We start from the raw sequence: 21,454 nt of genomic DNA on the forward strand, positions 1-21,454 counted from the left end.
GTCTCCACTTGTATATTAACTATTTATCATAATCAAAAACACTTGTTGAACTAAGTTTTATACAATGATTTCATAATATTGAATTAGTCAATAATATGAAAAGCTATTCTTTCTGGTAGTTTCAGTGGATAGAACAAAGATTTTAAAATGTCATGGAGACTAAAGCTGAAATCTTATGACCACTTTCCTGGAAGTAACACCCATGAACTCAGTGGGATTACTTCTGACTAGGCATATATAGAATTGCATTGTAAACATTTTTTGTTTGTTTTGCCCCAGGAGGGATGAGTCTTACCAAACTATTTTATTAAGTCCCAGGTGAAATTGGCTGTGCTGTAAATGAAGGATTGAGGCTTAAACTAGAATTTTTGATAGTGTAACACTATATTGGAGAGGCAAATCCACGACTTTTGCTGCAATATGGTCTGAAACCAGCTATTAATTTCAATAAAGACTAATACAAGTTTTTTTTCCTGTCCCTATTGACATGAACTGCATTCTTAGATTAGAAACTCTTCAGTGGTATTTCTTTCCCGTTATAAATAACAATAACCACTCGCACATAACTCACCCAGCTATGAGTAATTGTGTGGCTATGGATGGATGTCATCATGCTTCTGGAACCAATGGTTAAATGTTAAAGGTTTTGTACTTTGGGTTTATGAGGTGTTAAATTCATGTAAGAACAGCAATCATGGTAGCATGTCTGTTTCATACTAACTTTACGCTATGCTTTAGAAGAGAAAATTTCTACACTAAACTGTAGGTGTCTAAGCCTGAGGCAACAAATAAAAACTCATATGCAGTAGATGTTCGATTTTGAAAATATGTGGAAGTGGCTGTGGCTTTGCTACTTTTCTCAGAGAGGCAGAAGCCCAGAGAGGTTTGTTTACTGGCATTTACTCTGATTAGTTCAATGAGACTACAAGAGAGAACAGCCATAAAATGTTACACGCTGCCAACAACTCCCGCCTCTCTCCAGTGCAAGGTATTGGTGAATCGAAACAGCTGCTGCTTATACACCAATGGATGTATCATGTCACATAATACCTTTGCTGGAATGCAGTACCCCTAAATAGGGGAGTGACAAATTTATAGCAGCAAAGAAAAATCTCTCTCACAGAACACAAGCATAAAGACACATCCATCACACAGACTAATTAAACAAATAAAAATACCATTCCGGTTCACTTGCAGTGTAAATTCAATGAAGTATGCAGTGTACACTGTGTTTGTTGGACTTGCTTACATGTTCACAAAGAAGCTGTATCAATTTTTCTGCTCTTTCCCATGCAATGGTATTACAGGTGTATTCTGTGTCAGGGCCAAAAGGACATTACTTCTTTAAAAAAATTGGGTATCTCAGACACCTTATATGGGAATATGGTAGTGTAAGGCTTATTATTCAAGATCTACTAGATCAATTTTGTTCATTTTTGTTTTAAACAGAAGCTTGAGCAGTGTAGATGTGCAGAAAATTTTGAAAGTTTGAAAAAGTTCAAAGCTTGAGCTTTAGTAGCAATTCATTTATTCTGTGCCAAAACAGGCAGGGCAGCCCCTCCACCAGGAGGAGGATGGATAGTCCTGCTTGGCCAATCAGCGTGTCATGAAGTTGGGCTCTGGGCACAGCTGTGCAGTTAGGCCATCGCCACCAGCGGGGATGGGGAAGGGAATGGAAGCGGCCAATGATGGCACATGCGCGAGGGAGGGGACAGAGCTGCACCGCATGCAAATTTCAGAGGGGAAATTCATTATGCATGAGCCATATTTGCATTATTCATGAGCTACTCTGTGTGTGGGGATTGAGGGGCAAAAAGGTGGGAAAGGAGCAGAACTACTAGTGCCCATGGCAACATGGGCTTTACACTAGTTATTCTAGACTAGGCCTAGGGCCCCTGATCTGAATTAGTACACCAGCAGGGGGGGGAGAGTGCAGGTACTTTTAAGAACCAGACTGGGCACCCTGTACCTACTCTAGAGTAAAAAAAAAAAATGAAAATGGGGGAAAAGACATCACTAGTAGACTCAGATTGAAAGTAGTGTCTGTTTTAGCCCTTAGTAGGAATTGTGCTGCTTTGGAACTGTGCTCTGGTTTTTTAAAAAAAAAAAAAAAACAAGGGCATGCTAGGAGTTGTAAAGATGCATAAAACTGCACCCCAAATGTAGTAAATACAACAAATAAAAATAAATACATATTGCATATGTGTAATGAAGTGGTTCTGGGAAAGTGATTTTGAGCAGAAGAGTAGTGGGGAGGATTGGGTCCCCAACCATCCATTTTTCTACTCAGAACATCCCTCTTAGCTACCTTCTCCTATGTGGAGTTCCAAATATGTGCTCAAAATTGCATGTTCTCAAATCTGCTTTGAGCTATCGAAGAACAGAAGTGGAGGAGTGATAAGATCAATTGACATTTTAGCTCCTACTCCTAGGTGACATTTTCAACAAGTGGTTGGATTAGATGAATTTGTGGATGAACTTTTAAATTCCTTCCCCTATTGTGTTTCTGTAAGCTGCAATGTGAACTCAGAGACAGTACCAGCTTCTGCTGCTCTGCTTCTGCAACCCTTAGTACTAGGTGAATAACAAACATGAAGACATCATTTTAAATCATCTGTGATGTAGAGAAACTAATGTGGCTGCAGCCAAATGAAGCTCAGATCAGCTGTTTGGTGTTTGAACAACACTGTTAATCTAGCATGCATACAATAATTTTATATTAAGTGTGTCTGAAAGGACATCTAGCTGAGAAATGCCAAATCCCAAATATATGAAGTCTGCTTGTTTAATTTCTGGAAATACAGATCAAAGTAGCCTGAATCAAGAAACACATTGTTATACAGCAGTATAAGGCATCCACTCTACATCCAGAGAAATATATGGATGAAATACATCAACTGACACTTTATTCATTTTACCTGAGTTGGGGTTTTTTGGGGGGGGGTTGCCCGGGGGGAGGGGGGGCGGCGTTAGGCCTGGGGCCTAGCTTGTGATATTTATTTATTTATTTATTAAATTTATATACCGCCCCATAGCTGAAGCTCTCTGGGCGGTTTACAAAAGTTAAAAGCAGTGAACATTAAAATGTATACAAAATTTAAACCATCAAAAATATAAAAACACCGTATAAAATAACAGTATCCATTTAAACAATGGATAGGGTACTATGGAGTCCAGGTTGGATGGAGGTAAAACAATAGACAATTATTATGTGTCATTTAATCGCAATGGTTGGGGTAGGAATAATAGTATGCATATTTCTGTGCAATATGTTTTTGCTAAATTAGTATAACAAAGGAATATAAAAGTAGATATTATAACCCTTAAACCATATCAGTCCAGCAAAGTGAGCGTTAGTACTCTAAAGATGAAAACAAGAATCTAATTTGATACATTGTAGGGTTAAGAAGATCCTTACAAAAGATCTTTCTTCTTCTCCTAAATCTAGGGTGACCATATTTGGGAAACCAAAAAAGAGGACACCTAGTGTGTGGGGGGGGAAGCAGCTTTCTGAGTCTTGCAGAAAGTACGTTATTCCCCCACCACCTTAAAGAACCCGATTGGAGTGGAGGAGGGGAAAGGATTTCATTCTGCACCACCACCACCCACTCCAATTGGGGCCTTTTCTATAATGTCCACGAATGACCCACTTTCCCCTTTAAGACCTCAATTGGAGCTCGGGGTGGCGGAATGATGTGCCTCAAGAAAGCATGTCATTCCCTCCTGCCATGCTAATGGCAGCCTTAAAGGGGAAGGTGTGTCATTCCAGGACACTATTGAAAATTATAGAAAATCCCCCCTGACACCATGGAAAGAACAAAAACCAGGACAAATCCGGGGAAATCCTGACAGTTGGTCACCCTACCTAAATCTGCAATGGAGTACTTCTACAAGGTAAATCAAACTTTACAAGCAAAGAATTGTATAGGTCGCGGAAAATTAATGCAAATCCAAAACCACACTATGGATAATAGAGTCTTAGGGCACTTATGGCACTAGCAAGTGTATTTTGGCATAAGGTTTTGTGTGCATGCATTCTTTCATGAAGTGCCACTTATTCTTCAGGAACAGCTGTCTTTGGCATATCAAGCCTGTCAGAGAGACCTAAATCAGTAAACAGATTAACATGCCATGCTTGTCAGACCACACTGGAGAATTTATGGTGTGTTTTTAATTTTTTTAAAAATATTATATATCTTCGTTTTAGTACACTTACACCCTAAAAGCGATGCATAATACACTTGGTAAAAGTGGGGCCTTTTCCTAGTGGGGTATGAAGACACCATTTAAAAAATCATGTTAGATGGCTAATTCCTTTCAAAAGAAGTCAAAGGAGGGGAATGAATAAATAATGCCACTCCCATATTACTTCCACTGTATTACATTTTACCTTAACAAGAATAAAATTACTTTCTTCAGTCTTTATTTAGACAACACAAAAAGTGACTGGATGATTCTTCTGTCTCCATCTCTTTTTCTGTATGTTAGAATTTGGTTTATAACCCTTTAAAAGAGAGAATGTACATTATTTTATGACTGAAGGCTTGGAACTTCTTTGAGGATTTTATAAATGACCGGAACTAAATATAACTGTGGAAACAGGCTACACATCTATGATCAAAATAGATGGTGTGCATACTGCTCAGATTCTAAGGCTTAGAAGGTTTCTTGGAGAGGGAGCAGGGAGACTTTACTGACAGGTGATGCCATACAAGGAAAGTATGGAACTTTGCCAACATTTCTATTCCATCATCCTACAGGATGTCTAGTAACTTATAAATTGAAGTTTGTCAGATCAGTGATGTATCATGTTCAATAATAATAATAATAATAATAATAATAATAGAAACGATGGAACACAGAGAATTATTGGCGGGTTTTGTGGGGTGGGGTTGGAGCTACTTTACATGAATATTACCATGAATCAGAACAGTGCCAAGTGCATTTTAGGGTATTTTCATACAATGCTTAACTTGGTTTGTAAGGCAAAAAAACTGGTCCTGGATTAGACAGTGTGAGAGCATTCACTAATATCCTGGATGTCTTAATTGTTGTCTCTTGTTAAAAAACACTTCTTTACCAGGAAAGACCAAAAGCAGTATCAAAATGAACCAGGAAGCCCCATCTGTAACACTGACTCAGGGCCTTGCTTGACCTCCAGATAATCCGTGTGGGAGGAGGGGCCAGGCCGCGCTAGAAGTAGTGCAGCCTGTAGGCCCTGTCCACACGCAAGACGCGACGGGGCCGAGGGAAGCCCCGTCGCGTCCTCCATTTTTTCCCTACCTTAAAGGGCACTTTGCGTAGGAGCACACAAATGGAACCGTAAGTATTTTTTTTAAAAAAATAAAGGGTTCCCCGCTCCCCCTGCCCCTGATTTCCCCCCGCCACAATGCCTGATGCCCCCCCTGCCCACTCGCTCATCCCCCATCCCCCAGGCCCTGTCGCCATCCTTCTTCCCCCTCCCCGTCCACCAGGCCCTGTCCCCGTCCAACATGCCCGTCCCCTCTTGCCATGCCCACCCCCTGCCCGCTTGCCCGTGCCCACCCCCTGCCCGCTCACTCGTCCTCCCCCTGCTCGCCATGCCTGTCCCGTCCCCGTTCTTCTTCCCCCCGTCCGCCATGCCTGTCCCCTGTCCCTGCTTGCCATGCCCGTCCCCCGTCCGTCATGCCTGTCCCCTGTCCCTGCTTGCCATGCCCGTCCCCCATCTGCCATGCCTGTCCCTGTTCTTCTTCCCCCTCCCTCTCTCCTGCTGGGTCCGCTGTTTCCCCCGGCCCCCATCTCCCACCCCCCGGTGATTCCCACCCTGGCCCGATGGGCACAGAGCTCCTATGGAATGCTGTGCCCAGTCCGTGGCTTCTCCCGGCTACTCGCGAGTAAGTGAGCAGCCGGGAAAAGCCATGGACCCTCCTAGATCTTCCGCTTATGGCCCTGCGGAAAAGCCGGGCCATAAGCAAATCCGCTTATCCCGGTTCAAGCGAGGACTTAGCCCAGCCTGACCCCAGAATCCCCTGTGCGTCATCTAGATGCACAGGAGGTAGACCGGGCCTCACACCGCACTAACTCCTTGTCTAGCAACGGCCTCAGTTTGTATGATTACCTAGGGTTTTGTAAAATTTTGGGTAGTCGGAACAAGTAGAAGCAATCAATCAAACATGCTGGCTCCCTAGCAACTTCATTGCTTGTGTTGAGCTCAACAACCCAGGGATCCTTCAATCCTGGGTTGTTTATAGTAATGTCTGAACACAGAACTGTAGGTGGTTGAGTTCCAACTCTGGGTTGTCTCTCTGGCTTTAGCTAGACCTAAGGATTATCCCAGGCAAATGGAGGGGTCCTCCCTGCCTGCTCCCGGTATCCCCTGTGTGTTATTTGGATGCGCAGGTATGATCCCGGGACAATCCCGGGATATAGGTCTGGTCTAGCCATGGCCTCTGTCGTTATTATTATTAGTTATTTATATAGTGTACAGGAAGGATAATATTATTGGGGATATGTCAGACGGTGTGGTCAATGAGTTAGAGCCAGACATCCTGAAGAGTGAGGTTGAATGGGCCTTAAGAAGCATTGCTAATAACAAGGCAGCAGGAGACGACGGTATCCCAGCTGAACTGTTTAAAATATTGCAAGATGATGCTGTCAAGGTGATGCATGCCATATGCCAGCAAATTTGGAAAACACAAGAATGGCCATCAGACTGGAAAAAATCAACTTATATCCCCATACCAAAAAAGGGAAACACTAAAGAATGTTCAAACTATCGGACAGTGGCACTTTTTTCACATGCCAGCAAGGTAATGCTCAAGATCCTGCAAGGTAGACTCCAGCAATCCATGGAGCGAGAATTGCCAGATGTACAAGCTGGGTTTAGAAAAGCCAGAGGAACTAGAGACCAAATTGTCAATATCCGCAGGATAATGGAGAAAGCCAGGGAGTTCCAGAAAAACATCTATTTCTGTTTTATTGACTATTCTAAAGCCTTTGACTGTGTGGATCATAACAAATTGTGGCAAGTTCTTGGTGGTATGGGGATACCAAGTCATCTTGTCTGCCTCCTGAGGAATCTGTATAACAACCAAGTAGCAACGGTAAGAACAGACCAAGAAACAACGGACTGGTTTAAGATTGGGAAGGGAGTACAGCAGGGTTGTACACTCTCACCCTACGTATTCAACTTGTACGCAGAACACATCATGCAACGTGCTGGGCTTGACGAATCCAAGGCTGGAGTCAAAATCGCGGGATGAAATATTAACAATCTCAGATATGCAGATGATACCACTTTGATGGCTGAAAGCGAGGAGGAGCTGAGGAGCCTTATGACGAAGGTGAAAGAAGAAAGTGCAAAAGCTGGGTTGCAGTTAAACCTAAAAAAAACAAACCACTAAGTTTATGGCAACCAGCTTCATTGATAACTGGCAAATAGAGGGAGAAAACGTGGAGGCAGTGACAGACTTTGTATTTCTGGGTGCAAAGATTACTGCAGACGCTGACTGCAGCCAGGAAATCAGAAGACGTTTACTTCTTGGGAGGAGAGCAATGACAAATCTTGATAAAATAGTTAAGAGCAGAGACACCACACTGACAACAAAGGTTTGCATAGTTAAAGCAATGGTATTCCCCGTAGTAACCTATGGCTGCGAGAGCTGAACCATAAGGAAGGCTGAGCGAAGGAAGATAGATGCTTTTAAACTGTGGTGTTGGAGGAAAATTCTGAGTGTGCAAGAAGATCAAACCAGTCCATACTCCAGGAAATAAAGCCAGACTGCTCACTTGAGGGAATGATATTAAAGGCAAAAACTGAAGTACTTTGGCCACATAATGAGAAGACAGGATACCCTGGAGAAGATGCTGATGCTAGGGAAAGTGGAAGGCAAAAGGAAGAGGGGCCGACCAAGGGCAAGATGGATGGATGATATTCTGGAGGTGATGGACTTGACCTTGGGGGAGATAGGGGTGGCGATGGCCAACAGAAAACTCTGGCGTGAGCTGGTCCATGAAGTCATGAAGAGTCGGAAGTGACTGAACAAATAAACAACAACATCGGTGTACATGGTGCTGTACAGAGTAAAACAATAAAATAGCAAGACCCTGCCGCATAGGCTTACATTCTAATAGAATCATAATAAAACAATAAGAAGGGGAAGAGAATGCACCAAACAGGCAAAGGGTAGAGTAAAACTAACAGTATAAAAGTAAGATCAAAATCAAGTTCAAAAGCTTTAGAAAAAAATTTTTTTTTTTTTTGCTGAGCTTTAAAAACTGTGATTGAACTTGTAGTTCGCAAATGTTCTGGAAGAGCATTCCAGGTATAAGGGGCAGCGGAAGACAATGGACGAAGCCGAGCAAATGGACGAAGTCATGATAAACAATCCAGGGACAAAGGGGGAGTCTACACCAGGATTGTATTGTGGTCAACACTAATGGGCCACATGATCCCATGGTGATGTCAGCTCCACCTCTCACTTACCGGAATATCCCTGACTGCTTTTGTAATAATTTTTCCGGCTCTCTCACATCCATTGGGAAGAATGTTTGCAGTGTGCCCCCTCCCTTTGCGAGGTAATTGCTGTTCGCCATGAGTTCTGGGCTCAGTGATCAGCCAATTAGCTGTGAGGGGCGTGTGCATGGGTATCGGCATTTTACTGCCGAGTTGTTTTTTTAATACAAATATATATCTGGACAGAAGCTCATATTCAAACAAATTCCTATCCCCCCCATGTGTTGCTGCGTGTGTGCTCTCGTATGCATCCCTCACGAGTAACTTGAAAAAAATCCTGTGCCCCATAGCCATCTGCCTAGCTCCACCCACTTCTACCGATACATATGTGGAACCACTGTAACGGAGCACACATGCTCCCGCAACGGCACTCCTCTAATTGCGGTGCAGATCAGTTGCATGTGCCCCATGAGGGGAGATCACGGAAGCAGGGAACCTTCAGGAACATGCCTCTTTTGTTGCGAAAGGGCTGCAGGTGTAGATTAGCCCGGTGTCCCTAAAATGTTTAGCTTTTCCCATTTGCATCAGGAGCAATTGGGCGACCAGGTAAGCTTGCACACTCCCACTCATTTATGACTATCCAGGGTTTAAACAAGCCTGGGTCCTCATGATGTGCAAACCAGGCCAATGTGTGCGTGGCTCTAATTTTATTTTTACATAGCATGGCTTTCCTAATGTCAGTCACAGATGTAACTTCACTCATTGGCTAAAAACTCTGAAAGACAGAAGCAGGATCATTTCTCACAAATTAGTTAAAATGTTTCTTGCACATTTTGCTTTGCAGCTCTCTTCCCACAAGGCCTAAAGACTTGCCTTTTTAAAGTGAAAACTCAGAGCCTGTTCCCCTCTGCAGTTTCTGGGCTCGTATAGCAGGTTCATCTGTAACCCCCTTCTTTACATGACTAATTATATGCTCAGCCTTTCCAGGTATGGAAATCAAGATAACTAGTCCATAGAGATAAGTATAGTATTTGCTCTTCTCTTCTGTTACAAAGCCCAAAACTGAATACGATAGCAAAACTTCTTCACAATTCTTAGGTTAATGTCATTAGGCTCCAATGAATCATATTATTTCAAATGATCCAAGTACTTCCTCCTTACCTTGGCCTGTGTGCTTTCCTTTCCCCTTCTCTATATTTGTAGAGTTCATTATGGTTTCAGTTGTATACACACCCAAAAGTAAACATAATTGACCTCAATGGGTCTTACTTCTGAGTGAACATGCATAGGATTGCACTGTAAACATCTCATCACAATTTCTTTGTTAAAGCTGAAGGAAAGTAATTAACTGAGTAGTTCAGACTTCTTATATTAGAACTATATTTTCTTTAATAATTCTTTTTTCCTGGCCATTTTCCTCTCTTTGGTAATTTCGGCCACAACAAATTTAGCAAGGATCCTCTTCAAGATACTCTGCCATAGCAGCTGATCTGATCTCTTGCATGAATCTTTCACAGACCTTGTGGATTTGACTCTTGGTCTTCACAAATTCCACTAGTATGAAGTCAGTTGACATTAAGATCTTTGGACACGTTTATTTCCCATCAGGCATTAAACTATGATGTAAGGAGATTTCCAACTGATGATCACAGCCCAAAATAGCTGGGCAGTCACCTGACCTCTTGCCTTTTAAACGTTGACAAAGCAAACTTTCCAAAATTTCTAGTTACATACAGCACATTTAATACCATCTGCACAGAGTTCTTTGCATGTGTGCTCTCTCCCTGGCATATAAATCACAAACACAGAAATCTTTGCTATTTCTATAATGTCTTGTTTATCTCCTAAGCCCATAAAGGTTGATGAGGGCAGTGGGGGCACACTAGGTATTTGTTGGCAAATCCTCAGAAAGCAGTTCTGAGATGCTACTTTAATCTATTGCTTCAAAAAGCCATGTAAACACTTCCCTCTTGAGTAAGGAATATATGTAGAGTTAGAGGGAAGGAAGCAAGCTTAATTTTACACTTACATGCTACTCCTCTGGAAATACAGTGGTGCAGCTAGGGCTGGACCTTGGAGTTGGAGCTAGCTCCACACAAATCACGCAGAGCAGCCTTCCCCAACTGGGCGTTCTCCAGATATTTTGGACTATTCCCAGCATTTCTGTTAGGAGTTGGAATTCCAAAGTATCTGGAGGGCACCCAATTGGGGAAGTCATGTCCAGAGAGCAGCAAGTGACAGGGGTAGTGGCAACCAGGCCTGTGCTCAGCTCCTGGGCCTGCATGGCCATACTGGGACCTACTTGAGTTGATGCTGCTCACCACAACACCCTTTCTTAATTTAAAAGCATGTTGCTATTATTTATTTATTTATTTATTACATTTCTATACCGCCCAATAGCCGGAGCTCTCTGGGCGGTTCACAAAAATTAAAACCATTCAAAGTATAAAACAACAGTATAAAACCATAATATAAAATACAATATAAAAGCTCAACCAGATAAAAACAGCAGCAATGAAAAATTACAAATTTAAAACATCAAGTTAACATTTATTTATAGACTGTTAAAATGCTGGGAGAATAAAAAGGGGGCAGGTGACCAGGCATGTGCAGTTAGAGATGCTCATTTTTTTTAAAAAAAATATTTTAAAAATTTACTATCCTCTTCTACAACAAAATGGTGCTTATTCCCAAGTAAATGTCCAGCATCAGAGCAGCAGAAGCAAACTCCATGTTATTCTTATAATCATAATGGCACTATGACTTAGTGAGGTTAAAATGCAAACCTGCGTATATTCAGATTTTTTTTTAACATCAGGTATGACAAAGAGTTATTGTTCGTCTAACATGTCAGGAATGTAGAATTAATTTAAAATCATGGAATGGCGGGGAGAAATGTTAGTTGTACACTTCACTCCTGAAGTAATACCCATGGCTGTCTAAAGGGGGCTCCCATACGACCATTAAGTCCAGGGTCTTGTGGTAAGGGTCTTCAAGGGGACCCAAAGGTCCGTGTCTAGTCTCCTTCCAATATGCTCAAGACACAGGGGTAAGCTCCAACACGTGTTTATTGCTCAGAGCTAGGCTGTCAGCATGCAGAATACAAACCAGCAATACAGCTTCGAGTGACGTTTCACCTGAGGTTTTATACACAGTGGCAAAGAACAGTCAGGTGGGTGGGGTGTATTTCTAAAATAATTCTGTGGCTCTGGGCCTGTTGCTATCCTATGTAGGGCAGGATTCCGCTCTCTATAGGATGTTGGTTTTTGTGGGTAAGCTACGGAAACTATGCGTAGGCGTTAGTTGCTTTGTCAAGCTGCAGAGTCCTTGAGGTACAAAATAGCACTCTGTATATGCTCTGGATGCGTGCTATTAATTTAATTAATTCTCACTTCAGTCTAAAATTACCTATCTGAACCACTGTACACAACAAAAGGTCACTGTCAGAGTTATCAACTACTTGAATTGTTCTGATTTGTCGTCCAACAGCCTGCTCTTATGCCTGTTTTTATCCAGGGCACATTTATTTATTTATTTATTTATTTACAATATTTATATACCGCTTTCCATTGAAAATTTCAGAGTGGTGTACAAGATAAAATAAAAACAGAATAAAACACTTTAAAATAGGTTTTAAAAGAAGCAAAATGTACAGCGAACCGTGGCTGGTCAGTAAGGAAACGCTTCCTGGAACAATGATGTTTTCAGGAGGTGCCAAAAGGAATACAAAGTTGGCACCTGCCTGACCTCCAGAGGCAGGGAATTCCACAGGAGGGGAGCCACCACGCTGAAGGCTCTTCCCTTGGTGGACTCCAATCAGAGGATGGATCTATGTGGAACCACCAGGAGCATGCTCTCGGATGACCTCAGTGACCGGGCAGGTTGGTAGGGGAGAAGGTGCTCTCTCAGGTATCCTGGTCCCAAGTTGTTTAGGGCTTTGTACACAAGTACAAGAATCTTAAACCTGGCCTGGTAGCGAATAGGCAGCCAGTGCAGTTCCCTCAGCAGAGGTATTAAATGGTGGAAAGGGGCAGCTTCAGACAACAGCTGAGCTGCAGCATTCTGCGCTAGCTCCAGCTTCCGGAGCACACCTATACTTCCAAACCGTGGTAACTAAGCCTACAACTCCCAGCGTTCCTCAGACTACATGCATGCTGCGAATTGTAGGACTTTTCTGCTGACTAATCATACATAGGATTGTGCCCTGAAGCGTGGTAGTTATTCAGCATTATTGAATTTTCCTCCTATGTTCTGTTCAAGGTCTAATGTTAACATATGTCCCATTCTTGCTCTGATCTTACTCCCTTTTACCCTTGATTTTTATGTATTAAAATGTATTATTAATGATATGTTTTATATGCTTAGGTTATCTTACTGACCTTTTGCTTGGAATGATTGTACCTTTCTTTTTCTGGTCTATTGACTGTAAATAAAGGATTGATTGATTGCATGTGATAGATTATAACATTATCAGCCCATTAATTTTTTTTGTAAAAATGAAAACTAGGCAACATTGATCACGTCTTAACCTAGGGTGACCATATGAAAAGGAGGACAGGGCTCCTGTAACTTTAACAGTTGTATTGAAAAGGAAATGTATGCAGGTGTCATTTGTATATATGGAGAACCTGGTGAAATTCCCTCTTCATCACAACAGTTAAAGCTGCAGGTGCCCTGCCCTCTTTTAAATCTGGTCTCTAGTATAGCTCCTGCAGCTTTAACTGTTGTGATGAAGATGGAATTTCACCAGGTTCTCCATATATACAAATGACACCTGCTGAAATTACCTTTTCTATGCAACTGTTAAAGATACAGGAGCCCTGTCCTCCTTTTCATAGGGTCACTCTATTAACTTAACCGTCTTGAGTTCCCTCCTGGCTTTAAAACACTTTGGGTGTGTCCCTCACTCCGAGGGAAGTATTTTACTTCAGGGGGAAGCTCCTGCTGCCCTGTGGCTTTCTTCAAACACGCACAGGATCAGGTAAGCTGTCAAGGTGATTCAACAATGCCTCAAAACCTCACGCTGGAAGCTCATAGTACTGCACTGCTAGTCAGGGGGAAATCATTGATGCTCAAACAGGGGGATAAAAAAGGCGAGAAATTGAAGGGGAGCGGATGACAGCCTTGCCTCGGCCCTCGAGGTAACGTCCCTCCCTCAGAAAGGCTAATAGGCCCGCTCAGACGAGGACTTCCAGCGCCCTTTTTCACAGAAGAGGCTATGGGGGCGGTCGGGAGGGAGCTTCGCTGCACTACAATTCCCGGCATGCCCTTAATGGCACGGAGGATCCTCCTTAGTGGGCACCCTGAGAGACAGGGAAGGACGGCATGGCGGGAGGGGAGACATGATTCCAGCTGTGTGTTCGGAAGTATGTCCTGTTGGATTCCCACGGGCTTACTCCCAAGTAAGCGAGTAAAGGGTTGCAGCCTCAGCAACTGTGGGAAGCTTCCTCAGAAGGGAGGGCGGAGGAGGCAATTCTCCTAAAACCGAAGCGGGTAGCAGCCTCATACAAGCCAGCTTTCTCCTGGTCGCCTCCGGTTCATTTATTTATTTATTACATTTTTATACCGCCCGATAGCCGAAGCTCTCTGGGCGGGTCATGTATGTCCAATACATACATTCTGGGGTGGGGCGGGATAGTCATAACAATTTTATTGTGATATATATCTCCGGGGATTAGAGCCCCCTTAGAGGCATTAAGTGTTCTCCTCAACAGGTACAAACATGGATATAGGGAAGGAAATGTATATATTTTTACTGCGAACCCGCCCCAAAAGGGCATGGAAACGGCATATCTGAACAATGGTGGCTGCAAAATTTAGTACGAATGTTCTTACCTTCTCATTCTCTGTCACACGCACTTTTTGGTGCTTGAAGCAGAAAGTCTAGATGGCACCCTACAGTCTTGTGGTAAATCTGTAGTAATAAATTAAATCACTCGTTTGCTGCCCGTTGATGCTACCACTTGTCTAAGGGCCAAAATAGACATTAGTGTTGTGTCTAGCAGCCATGGGTTTTGTTCGTTTTTACTTTAGAGTAGGCGCAGGAGCACTGATCCAGATCTTAAGAACGTAAGAGCCATGCTGGATCAGACCAAGGGTCCATCTAATCCAGCAATCTGTTCACACAGTGGCCAACCAGCTTTGGCCAACAAAGCAGGACATGGTGCAAGAGCACCCACCTACCCATGTTCCCCAGCAACTGGGGCACACAGGCTTATTGCCTCGAATATTGGAAATTGCACACAACCATCAGGGCTAGTAGCCATTGACAGCCTTTGCCTCCAGGAATTTATCCAACCCCCTTTTAAAGCCATCCTAATTGGTGGCCATCATTACATCATGCGTAGTGAGTTCCATAATTTAACTATGCGTTGTGTGAAGAAGTACTCAATGCGCATCACCTTACACTTGCTTGCACTGAATCGCATCTGCCATTTGGACACCCACTCTCCCAACTTGGAGCTCTTCACGCTCCCTTTGTGTTTTAACAACCTTAAATAATTTGGTGTCATCGGCAAACTTGGCCACTTCTCTGCTCACTCCTAATTCTAGATCATTTATGAACAAGTCTTAAAAGCCCTCTTACAACCCCCCACCCCACCCCCCAGGTCTTGACGTAGCTCAGGGACCGATGTTCACTCTAGAGTAAAAATGAACCAAAAAAAGTAGCTGCAGGACGCACATCTAAATTAATAACTGTTTTGGCCCTAATAACATTGGTATGTAGATCACCTCCCCAATTTTAAAAGTAGGGCAGGGAGCTGCTCCATCTCAAACTTAGCTAGACCTAAGGTTTATTCTGGGGTCGTCCCTGCCTGATCCCTGGATCCCCTGTGTGTCATTTACATGAACAGGGATGACCCCAGGATAAACCTTAGGTCTAGCTGAGGCCTAAGGAACGTTACTAAAAGGATGTGTACCTGTGCTTAATCTGTTCACATGTGGGGAGAGTTGTCTTGGTCACTTTGTGGACCTGCTTTGCATTTTTAATAAATAAACTTGATTCTGGAGAGAAATTTTGTTCCACAAAAGTAAAGCACGAGGGAGTGGGATCTATAAGCACTGATCAGTAGACATACACATTGGTTTGGCCACCAGCGAGCCTTGAGTACTTTGGGCTGCTGAATATCCAGCTAGTGCTTGAAGAAGAATCAAGATAGCCAAATGTGCCTGGATCATAGTAGATTACTGAATATCAGATGCTGGGAACATATAATAAGCAATGGAGCACACTGTACATGCAAGGCTGCCTTACAAATTATTATTATTATTATTATTATTACTATTATTATTATATTTATTTATTTGTATCCCGCCATTTGCCCAATACTGGGCCTCATCCATTAACTGCATCCATTAATGTTTGGTTTATTTTATTACAGTTATCTATAGTACAACTTTATAGACACAAACATGCAAGACCATAAAAAGAAAATGGGTGACTATGCAGAGGTACGTTATAACTCTGGGCTTTTATTTATACAAGGCTACAAGCATGTGCCTGCTTACCTGGAAGCATGTCCCATGTAACTTAATAGGACTTAATTTGATCATTTTCCAGAGGGGTAGCTGTGTCTGATGACGTGAATTCTGGTTTACAAAAGTTTGTGCCACAATAAATTTGTTAGTCTTTAAGGTGACACAAGACACTTTGTTGCTTTTACTTTTGAGTAGACATGCATAGAATTGCACTGTGAAGCTCATTCTATTGAAAATAAATTCAGAAAAGTTACTAGAGCATAAAAAAACTATTTTATTACAGTGATTTATAGTAGAAACCTTACTAGCATGTGTTGATGCCCATGTTAGTCACCTGCATGCTAAAAGGGGAAAAAAAGTTTTGTAAAACTCATTTGCTTGGTATTTACAAGCCCTGCTTTACAGTGTTAATGATATGGATAGATATCAAGTTGGTGGGATTCTTAAAAACTTAAGATTAATTTTACACACATTGGAAAATGTGTGTAAAATTGATTAATGTGATTATTAATCAGTGATTGATTAATGTGGGTTATTCCTGGAGATGCTGAATTATGTGATTGAAAGAAACAGAAAACTAAATCTTCTGAATAAGTATTTGTCTTATTCAGGAACAGTTTTCCTTGCATTTTTGAATGTAAAGTACAATGGCGTATTTTGTGTATGCAGGCTGGAAATATATTTATTGACTTCAATATTTTTATTTCTAGACTAATGTGAAAATACCTTTTGGAAGCAAATATCTAGATGCTGCTTTCTCTATCCCTGACAAGATACTACCATATGCTGTGATTCTCACTCATGGAGCATCTGGCGATATGAATTTCTCTCACCTCATATCCCTGGCAAACTACCTTGCATCTCATGGGTTTCTTTGTCTGCGATTTACCTGCAAAAGCCTTAACATCATCCATAGAGCTAAAGCATATAAGGCAGTTGTGGTATGAAAGACCAAGCTTGGTTTTTAGTTCAAGAAGGAGAAATAAAATTTTGGGTGCATTATAGAACCCTAAAGTCCCTTAGAACCTCTTGTAGCCCATATGTGGTTTCACCCAATCAACATAAGGACTTCATATGTGGGTTGAGTTGGATCTTACCCATGAAAATGGATCAAACTTTCTATTCTATCAAGTGATGTTATCCAAAGCATTTCTATGGCCTTAGGTTCTATGACCTAAGGTTTATCCTGGGATCATCCCTGCCTGCTCCCAGGATATCCTGTGTGTCATTTACATGAACAGGGATGACCCCGGGATGATCCCAGGATAAACCTTAGGTCTAGCTAAGGCCTACATAACTATACCCTCAGCTTTGTTTATATATAGGTTAAATATCTATCGTGTAGGTAGCATTTTGCTGTGCATATCTTCTGATGGATTCCATTTATCTTATGGTTAATTAAAGTACTACATTTGTATTTAATAATAAATAATAATAATAATAAATTTATTTCTTACCCGCCTCTCCCTTTGGATCGAGGCGGGGAACAACATTAGAACAGAAATCAATACATCTTAAAAAATCATGATTTAACATTGATCTGGATAGGCCTGCCGGAAAAGGCTAGTCTTTAAAGCTGCCTTAAAATCACACATAGTGTTAATTTTACGAATCTCCTCCGGCAGGCCATTCCACAGTCTGGGGGCGACAGAAGAAAAGGTCCTCTGGGAAACTGATGTCAGCCTAGTTTTAGCTGACTGAAGTAAGTTCACCCCAGAGTACCTGAGTGTGCGGGGCGGACTATATGGGAGAAGGCGATCCCGCATGTAACCTGGACCCAAACCATTTAGGGCTTTAAAGGTGATGACCAACACTTTGTACTTTGCCCGGAAACTAATTGGCAGCCAGTGGAGTGATTTACTGATAATCCACACAATATTATTATTTTACTCTTAAAATAAATTCTTGAAACAGTTGAAACAATCTTTTTTTTTTTAAAGGAGTATTTAAGATCATCAGGTGACTACAAGCTTTCTGGCATTTTTCTGGGAGGTAAGAAAAATTTGATGGTGCTTTGTGCTCTATGAATAAATTCCTAGTGGCGAAAGCTATCAATGGCTACTAGCCCTGATGGTTGTGTGCTATCTCCAGTATTCGAGGCAGTAAGCCTGTGTGCACCAGTTGTCAGGGAACACGGGTGGGAGGGTGCTGTTGCACCATGTCCTGCTTGTTCATCCCTGGCCGATGGCTGATTGGCCACTGTGTGAACAGAGTGCTGGACTAGATGGACCCTTGGTCGGATCCAGCATGGCTCTTATGTTCTTAATAATAAACAAATATTACACAATTCCCTGTTGCACTCCTGGAAATTAGGAACTATGAAATGTTTTTGAATGAGGCAAATGTCACATTCCAGAGGTTTTACGATAAGGATTTCGTTCAAGTCCTGTTATCAAGCCTTATCTGTTGCAACAACCAAAGCTTAGTCCAACCCCCCCCCCAACAATTTACACTTTTGCCCTCACCTAAATGCTCAAATACCAAAATGAACAGTTCTACATTCAAACTCTTAATTGAGGAGCTCCATCTACCAACTCACTAACCAGTTATTTGGCAAGGATAGTGGTAAATAGTTTCAGGTGTTTACATTGTCATATGCCATAAATGTATTACATTTCATTGCAGCATTTATGCTTACATTTGTGTTCAGTTTTCAGGTCACTTGAAACATTCAAAAAGTCTTGGACTGTTTGGAATTATAGGCCACACTATATAACCTTTATTGCTCTAATAATACAGTATTTTCTCTGATTAGCATGAGACAAATGTAACTTGCTGTTCTTATACTAGAATGTATGCAGCTTTGACCTTTTCCTCCTTGATTTCTCTTGTGGATATAGGCCGTTCAATGGGTTCACGTGCTGCAGCCTCTGTGACACATCAAGCTGACCAAGATAATGATAGTTTCATTCAAGGCCTGATATGTTTGTCTTATCCACTGCATCGACCAAAGCTTCAGACTAAGCTTCGGGATGAAGATTTATTATTCATTAAGTCCCCTGTGCTATTTGTGTCTGGAACTGCAGATGAAATGTGTGATAAAGTGAGTTTCTAAATGCACTGAAAGGTAGAGGAAATAACAGCCTTACTTAAATGTGCAAGAATGATCTGTTTTCAGACACTGAATTGAAGAGGGAGCTTCAGGCAAGGGGTTTGCATTGCTAGTTACTACCTTCAAAGTAATGACAGATGACATTTCTGTAGCAGAGCCCCTCACCCTTACCTTTGTGAATCAAACCCATGTAAAAACACATTCCCTCCCCCTACTTTGGAATTGGCCATTTTGCATCAAAAGCAAAATATACTGCATTTTTAGAATTCTTGTTCAGAAGGCACATGTTTTTCCTACTACAGCTCATATACACTTCCTTTGGCAGCGAGCTTAGTCTATTTTCCTGAATCAAGCAGATTTTATTTTATTTATTTGCGTTTTATCCTGCCTGTCTTTCAAGGAGCAAGGCAGTGTACACGAGTCTTTTCTCCTACTCTTGTTTTATCCTAACCACAATTCTGTGTAGTAGGTTACATTGAGAATTCGTGATTGGCCCTAGTTCAGCCAGTGAGTTTCATAGCTGAATGGGGGTTTAAAGTTAGGCCTCCCCAGTCCTAGTTTAATACTCTTAATCCCCAAGATTTTTTTTTCTGTCTTATCTACTAAAGCACAAGTTTGATATGTCTTTCTTTAATCTTGCTGGCATTTAGAGGCTGTTGTCCTGAGAACATTTCTTATCATGCCTGTTTCGGCTATTGAGTGGTATAGAAATGTAATAAATAAATTTTGTCCATTGTTTTAACAGCAACTTTTGGAAGGTGTTGCAATTAAGATGAAAGCACCTAAGAAAATTCACTGGATTGAAAAGGCAAACCACAGCATGGCAGTGAGAGGACGAACTGCTGATGACATCTTGTTGGAAATAAATATGCAGGTTTTGTCTTGGATCAAAGAAATCACTGTGTAAGAACACAAGCAATGGCCAACTTCTAAATAGCATCTGCATTCTGTATACAAATGATTGGTAACACCTTTTTAGAAGAATGAAATGTTTTCAGCCAACCAGGAGTAGCATTTTGACAAATAAAAAACTTGGATCTCTTCTATAATTTCATTGGAGTGGGTTATATGTTTTGTCTTAGGTACTTTATTTTCTATATTGGATAGTATTAGTGATCATTGAAAGAAATAAACTTTTTTGTGTTTTTATTAAACTTTTCTAAGATATTTCACATTTCCTTTATACATAATAGCTTCCCTGCCAAAAAAAAAAAAAAAAAAAATCAGTTAAGGTTAAACTTCAGCCTGATTATCTGTTTTGCACTTTTTGTTGCACCTCTCCTGTGTAAAAGGGTTAGTAAGATTGTGAAACATTTTAACTTCATAGGTAGCAGTACAAGCAGTCATGTTAGAGCATAGTAAACTGTGTGTGAATTAAGAAGTGAATGACCTTAAAACTTTGCTAGTGTATTCTAGAAGTTTTTAGAAATAATTTTTATATCAAATTCCCCCTTTTTTTGGTTTGGATTTGGATTCATCTGGTTATTTCTAAACTTTCAAAAGAACTAGTGACTTCTGTATTTTGGTTAAAATATATTGCATGCACATGCCATATGCAGAATTTTTATACATGAAACAAATATCTTGTATACTCATTATGTAAGGCAGTGTTCTCAATTAGATGTGCTCCAGCTGCATGGAATTGAGCTATAATTCCCATCATTCCGAGATAGTTGTTGTAGTCCAACATATCTGGGGGGCAACAGATTGGGGAGGCTGGTATTTGGAGTGGCAATAAAGAGAGCTGTTGGTGAGATTCAGAGTTTCTCTATACTGTGCGTGCTTATACCTCTCCTCCTTCCACCATAACACTCCTTGCAAAATTAAGAAGTACAAATCAAAATATCTTAGTCACTCAAGACTTCATGGCTAAACAGGAACAAAGCATACCTGGAGAGATGTTGCACAGGTGGAGCAGCTAATTGACATACTTGTATTATCCAAAGAAAAGGCTTGAATAAATAATCTTTTGTGTAAAGCCCTGTAGAAGTCCACGTGAGATCCTTGTGCTTGCTGTTATACAAGGAGAGCTGTGTACAGAGACAGCATGAATGATAACTATTGACTTCAAAAAAGTATATAAAAAAGTTTGCCTTTGCCATGGTTCTCTAAATGGCTTTGAATAATTTTTATTCTGATTTAAAAACCCCAAATTGCTAGACCTCTTAGTCAGGGCTTCAGTGCCATTTGATAATTAGAAGCCCAATACAGTTTGTCCACAATCCACATGAAAGGGGCTCTCATTGAACAGCTGTTACAAAATAGACTTGAAAAAGAATACCGAATTAAACAAGCTTATTATAAACCCTGCTAACCAGCTTGCTTGAGAAGAGCTGGCACAGTTTTATCAGACTGTAGCCAATTACTTTAACAGTTATAGTTAAAAGGCCAGCTGTATTTTTTTCTTGTTAGCTATAGTTTTGTAGATTATTAAAAATTGAAGTGTTCTATTACACACATCTCATCTTCACAGATTATTTTAGCGGATG

At 41.3% G+C, this 21,454-nt stretch overlaps 1 protein-coding gene across 4 annotated transcripts in view; it reads left to right on the forward strand.

The window, feature by feature from the left end:
- The window catches only part of TEX30 (testis expressed 30), a 29,453-nt gene extending 9,434 nt beyond the window's left edge, over positions 1-20,019 (forward strand). Inside the window, exons 1-6 of one of the 4 annotated variants that reach the window (XM_063127461.1) lie at positions 4,663-4,719; positions 15,817-15,886; positions 16,624-16,854; positions 17,854-17,905; positions 18,754-18,956; positions 19,711-20,019. In XM_063127461.1, coding sequence (XP_062983531.1) covers positions 15,848-15,886; positions 16,624-16,854; positions 17,854-17,905; positions 18,754-18,956; positions 19,711-19,872 — 687 coding nt within the window. In that variant the 5' untranslated portion in view covers positions 4,663-4,719; positions 15,817-15,847 and the 3' untranslated portion in view covers positions 19,873-20,019. Of the gene's footprint in view, positions 1-4,662; positions 4,720-13,748; positions 13,837-15,816; positions 15,887-16,623; positions 16,855-17,853; positions 17,906-18,753; positions 18,957-19,710 lie in introns of those variants that run through there. The other 3 variants (XM_063127460.1, XM_063127462.1, XM_063127459.1) reach the window with 3 other exon arrangements.
- Positions 20,020-21,454: the final 1,435 nt, after the last annotated feature.

The sequence above is a fragment of the Elgaria multicarinata genome, chromosome 5 (assembly GCF_023053635.1).
Source record: "Elgaria multicarinata webbii isolate HBS135686 ecotype San Diego chromosome 5, rElgMul1.1.pri, whole genome shotgun sequence".
Classification (NCBI taxonomy): domain Eukaryota; kingdom Metazoa; phylum Chordata; class Lepidosauria; order Squamata; family Anguidae; genus Elgaria; species Elgaria multicarinata.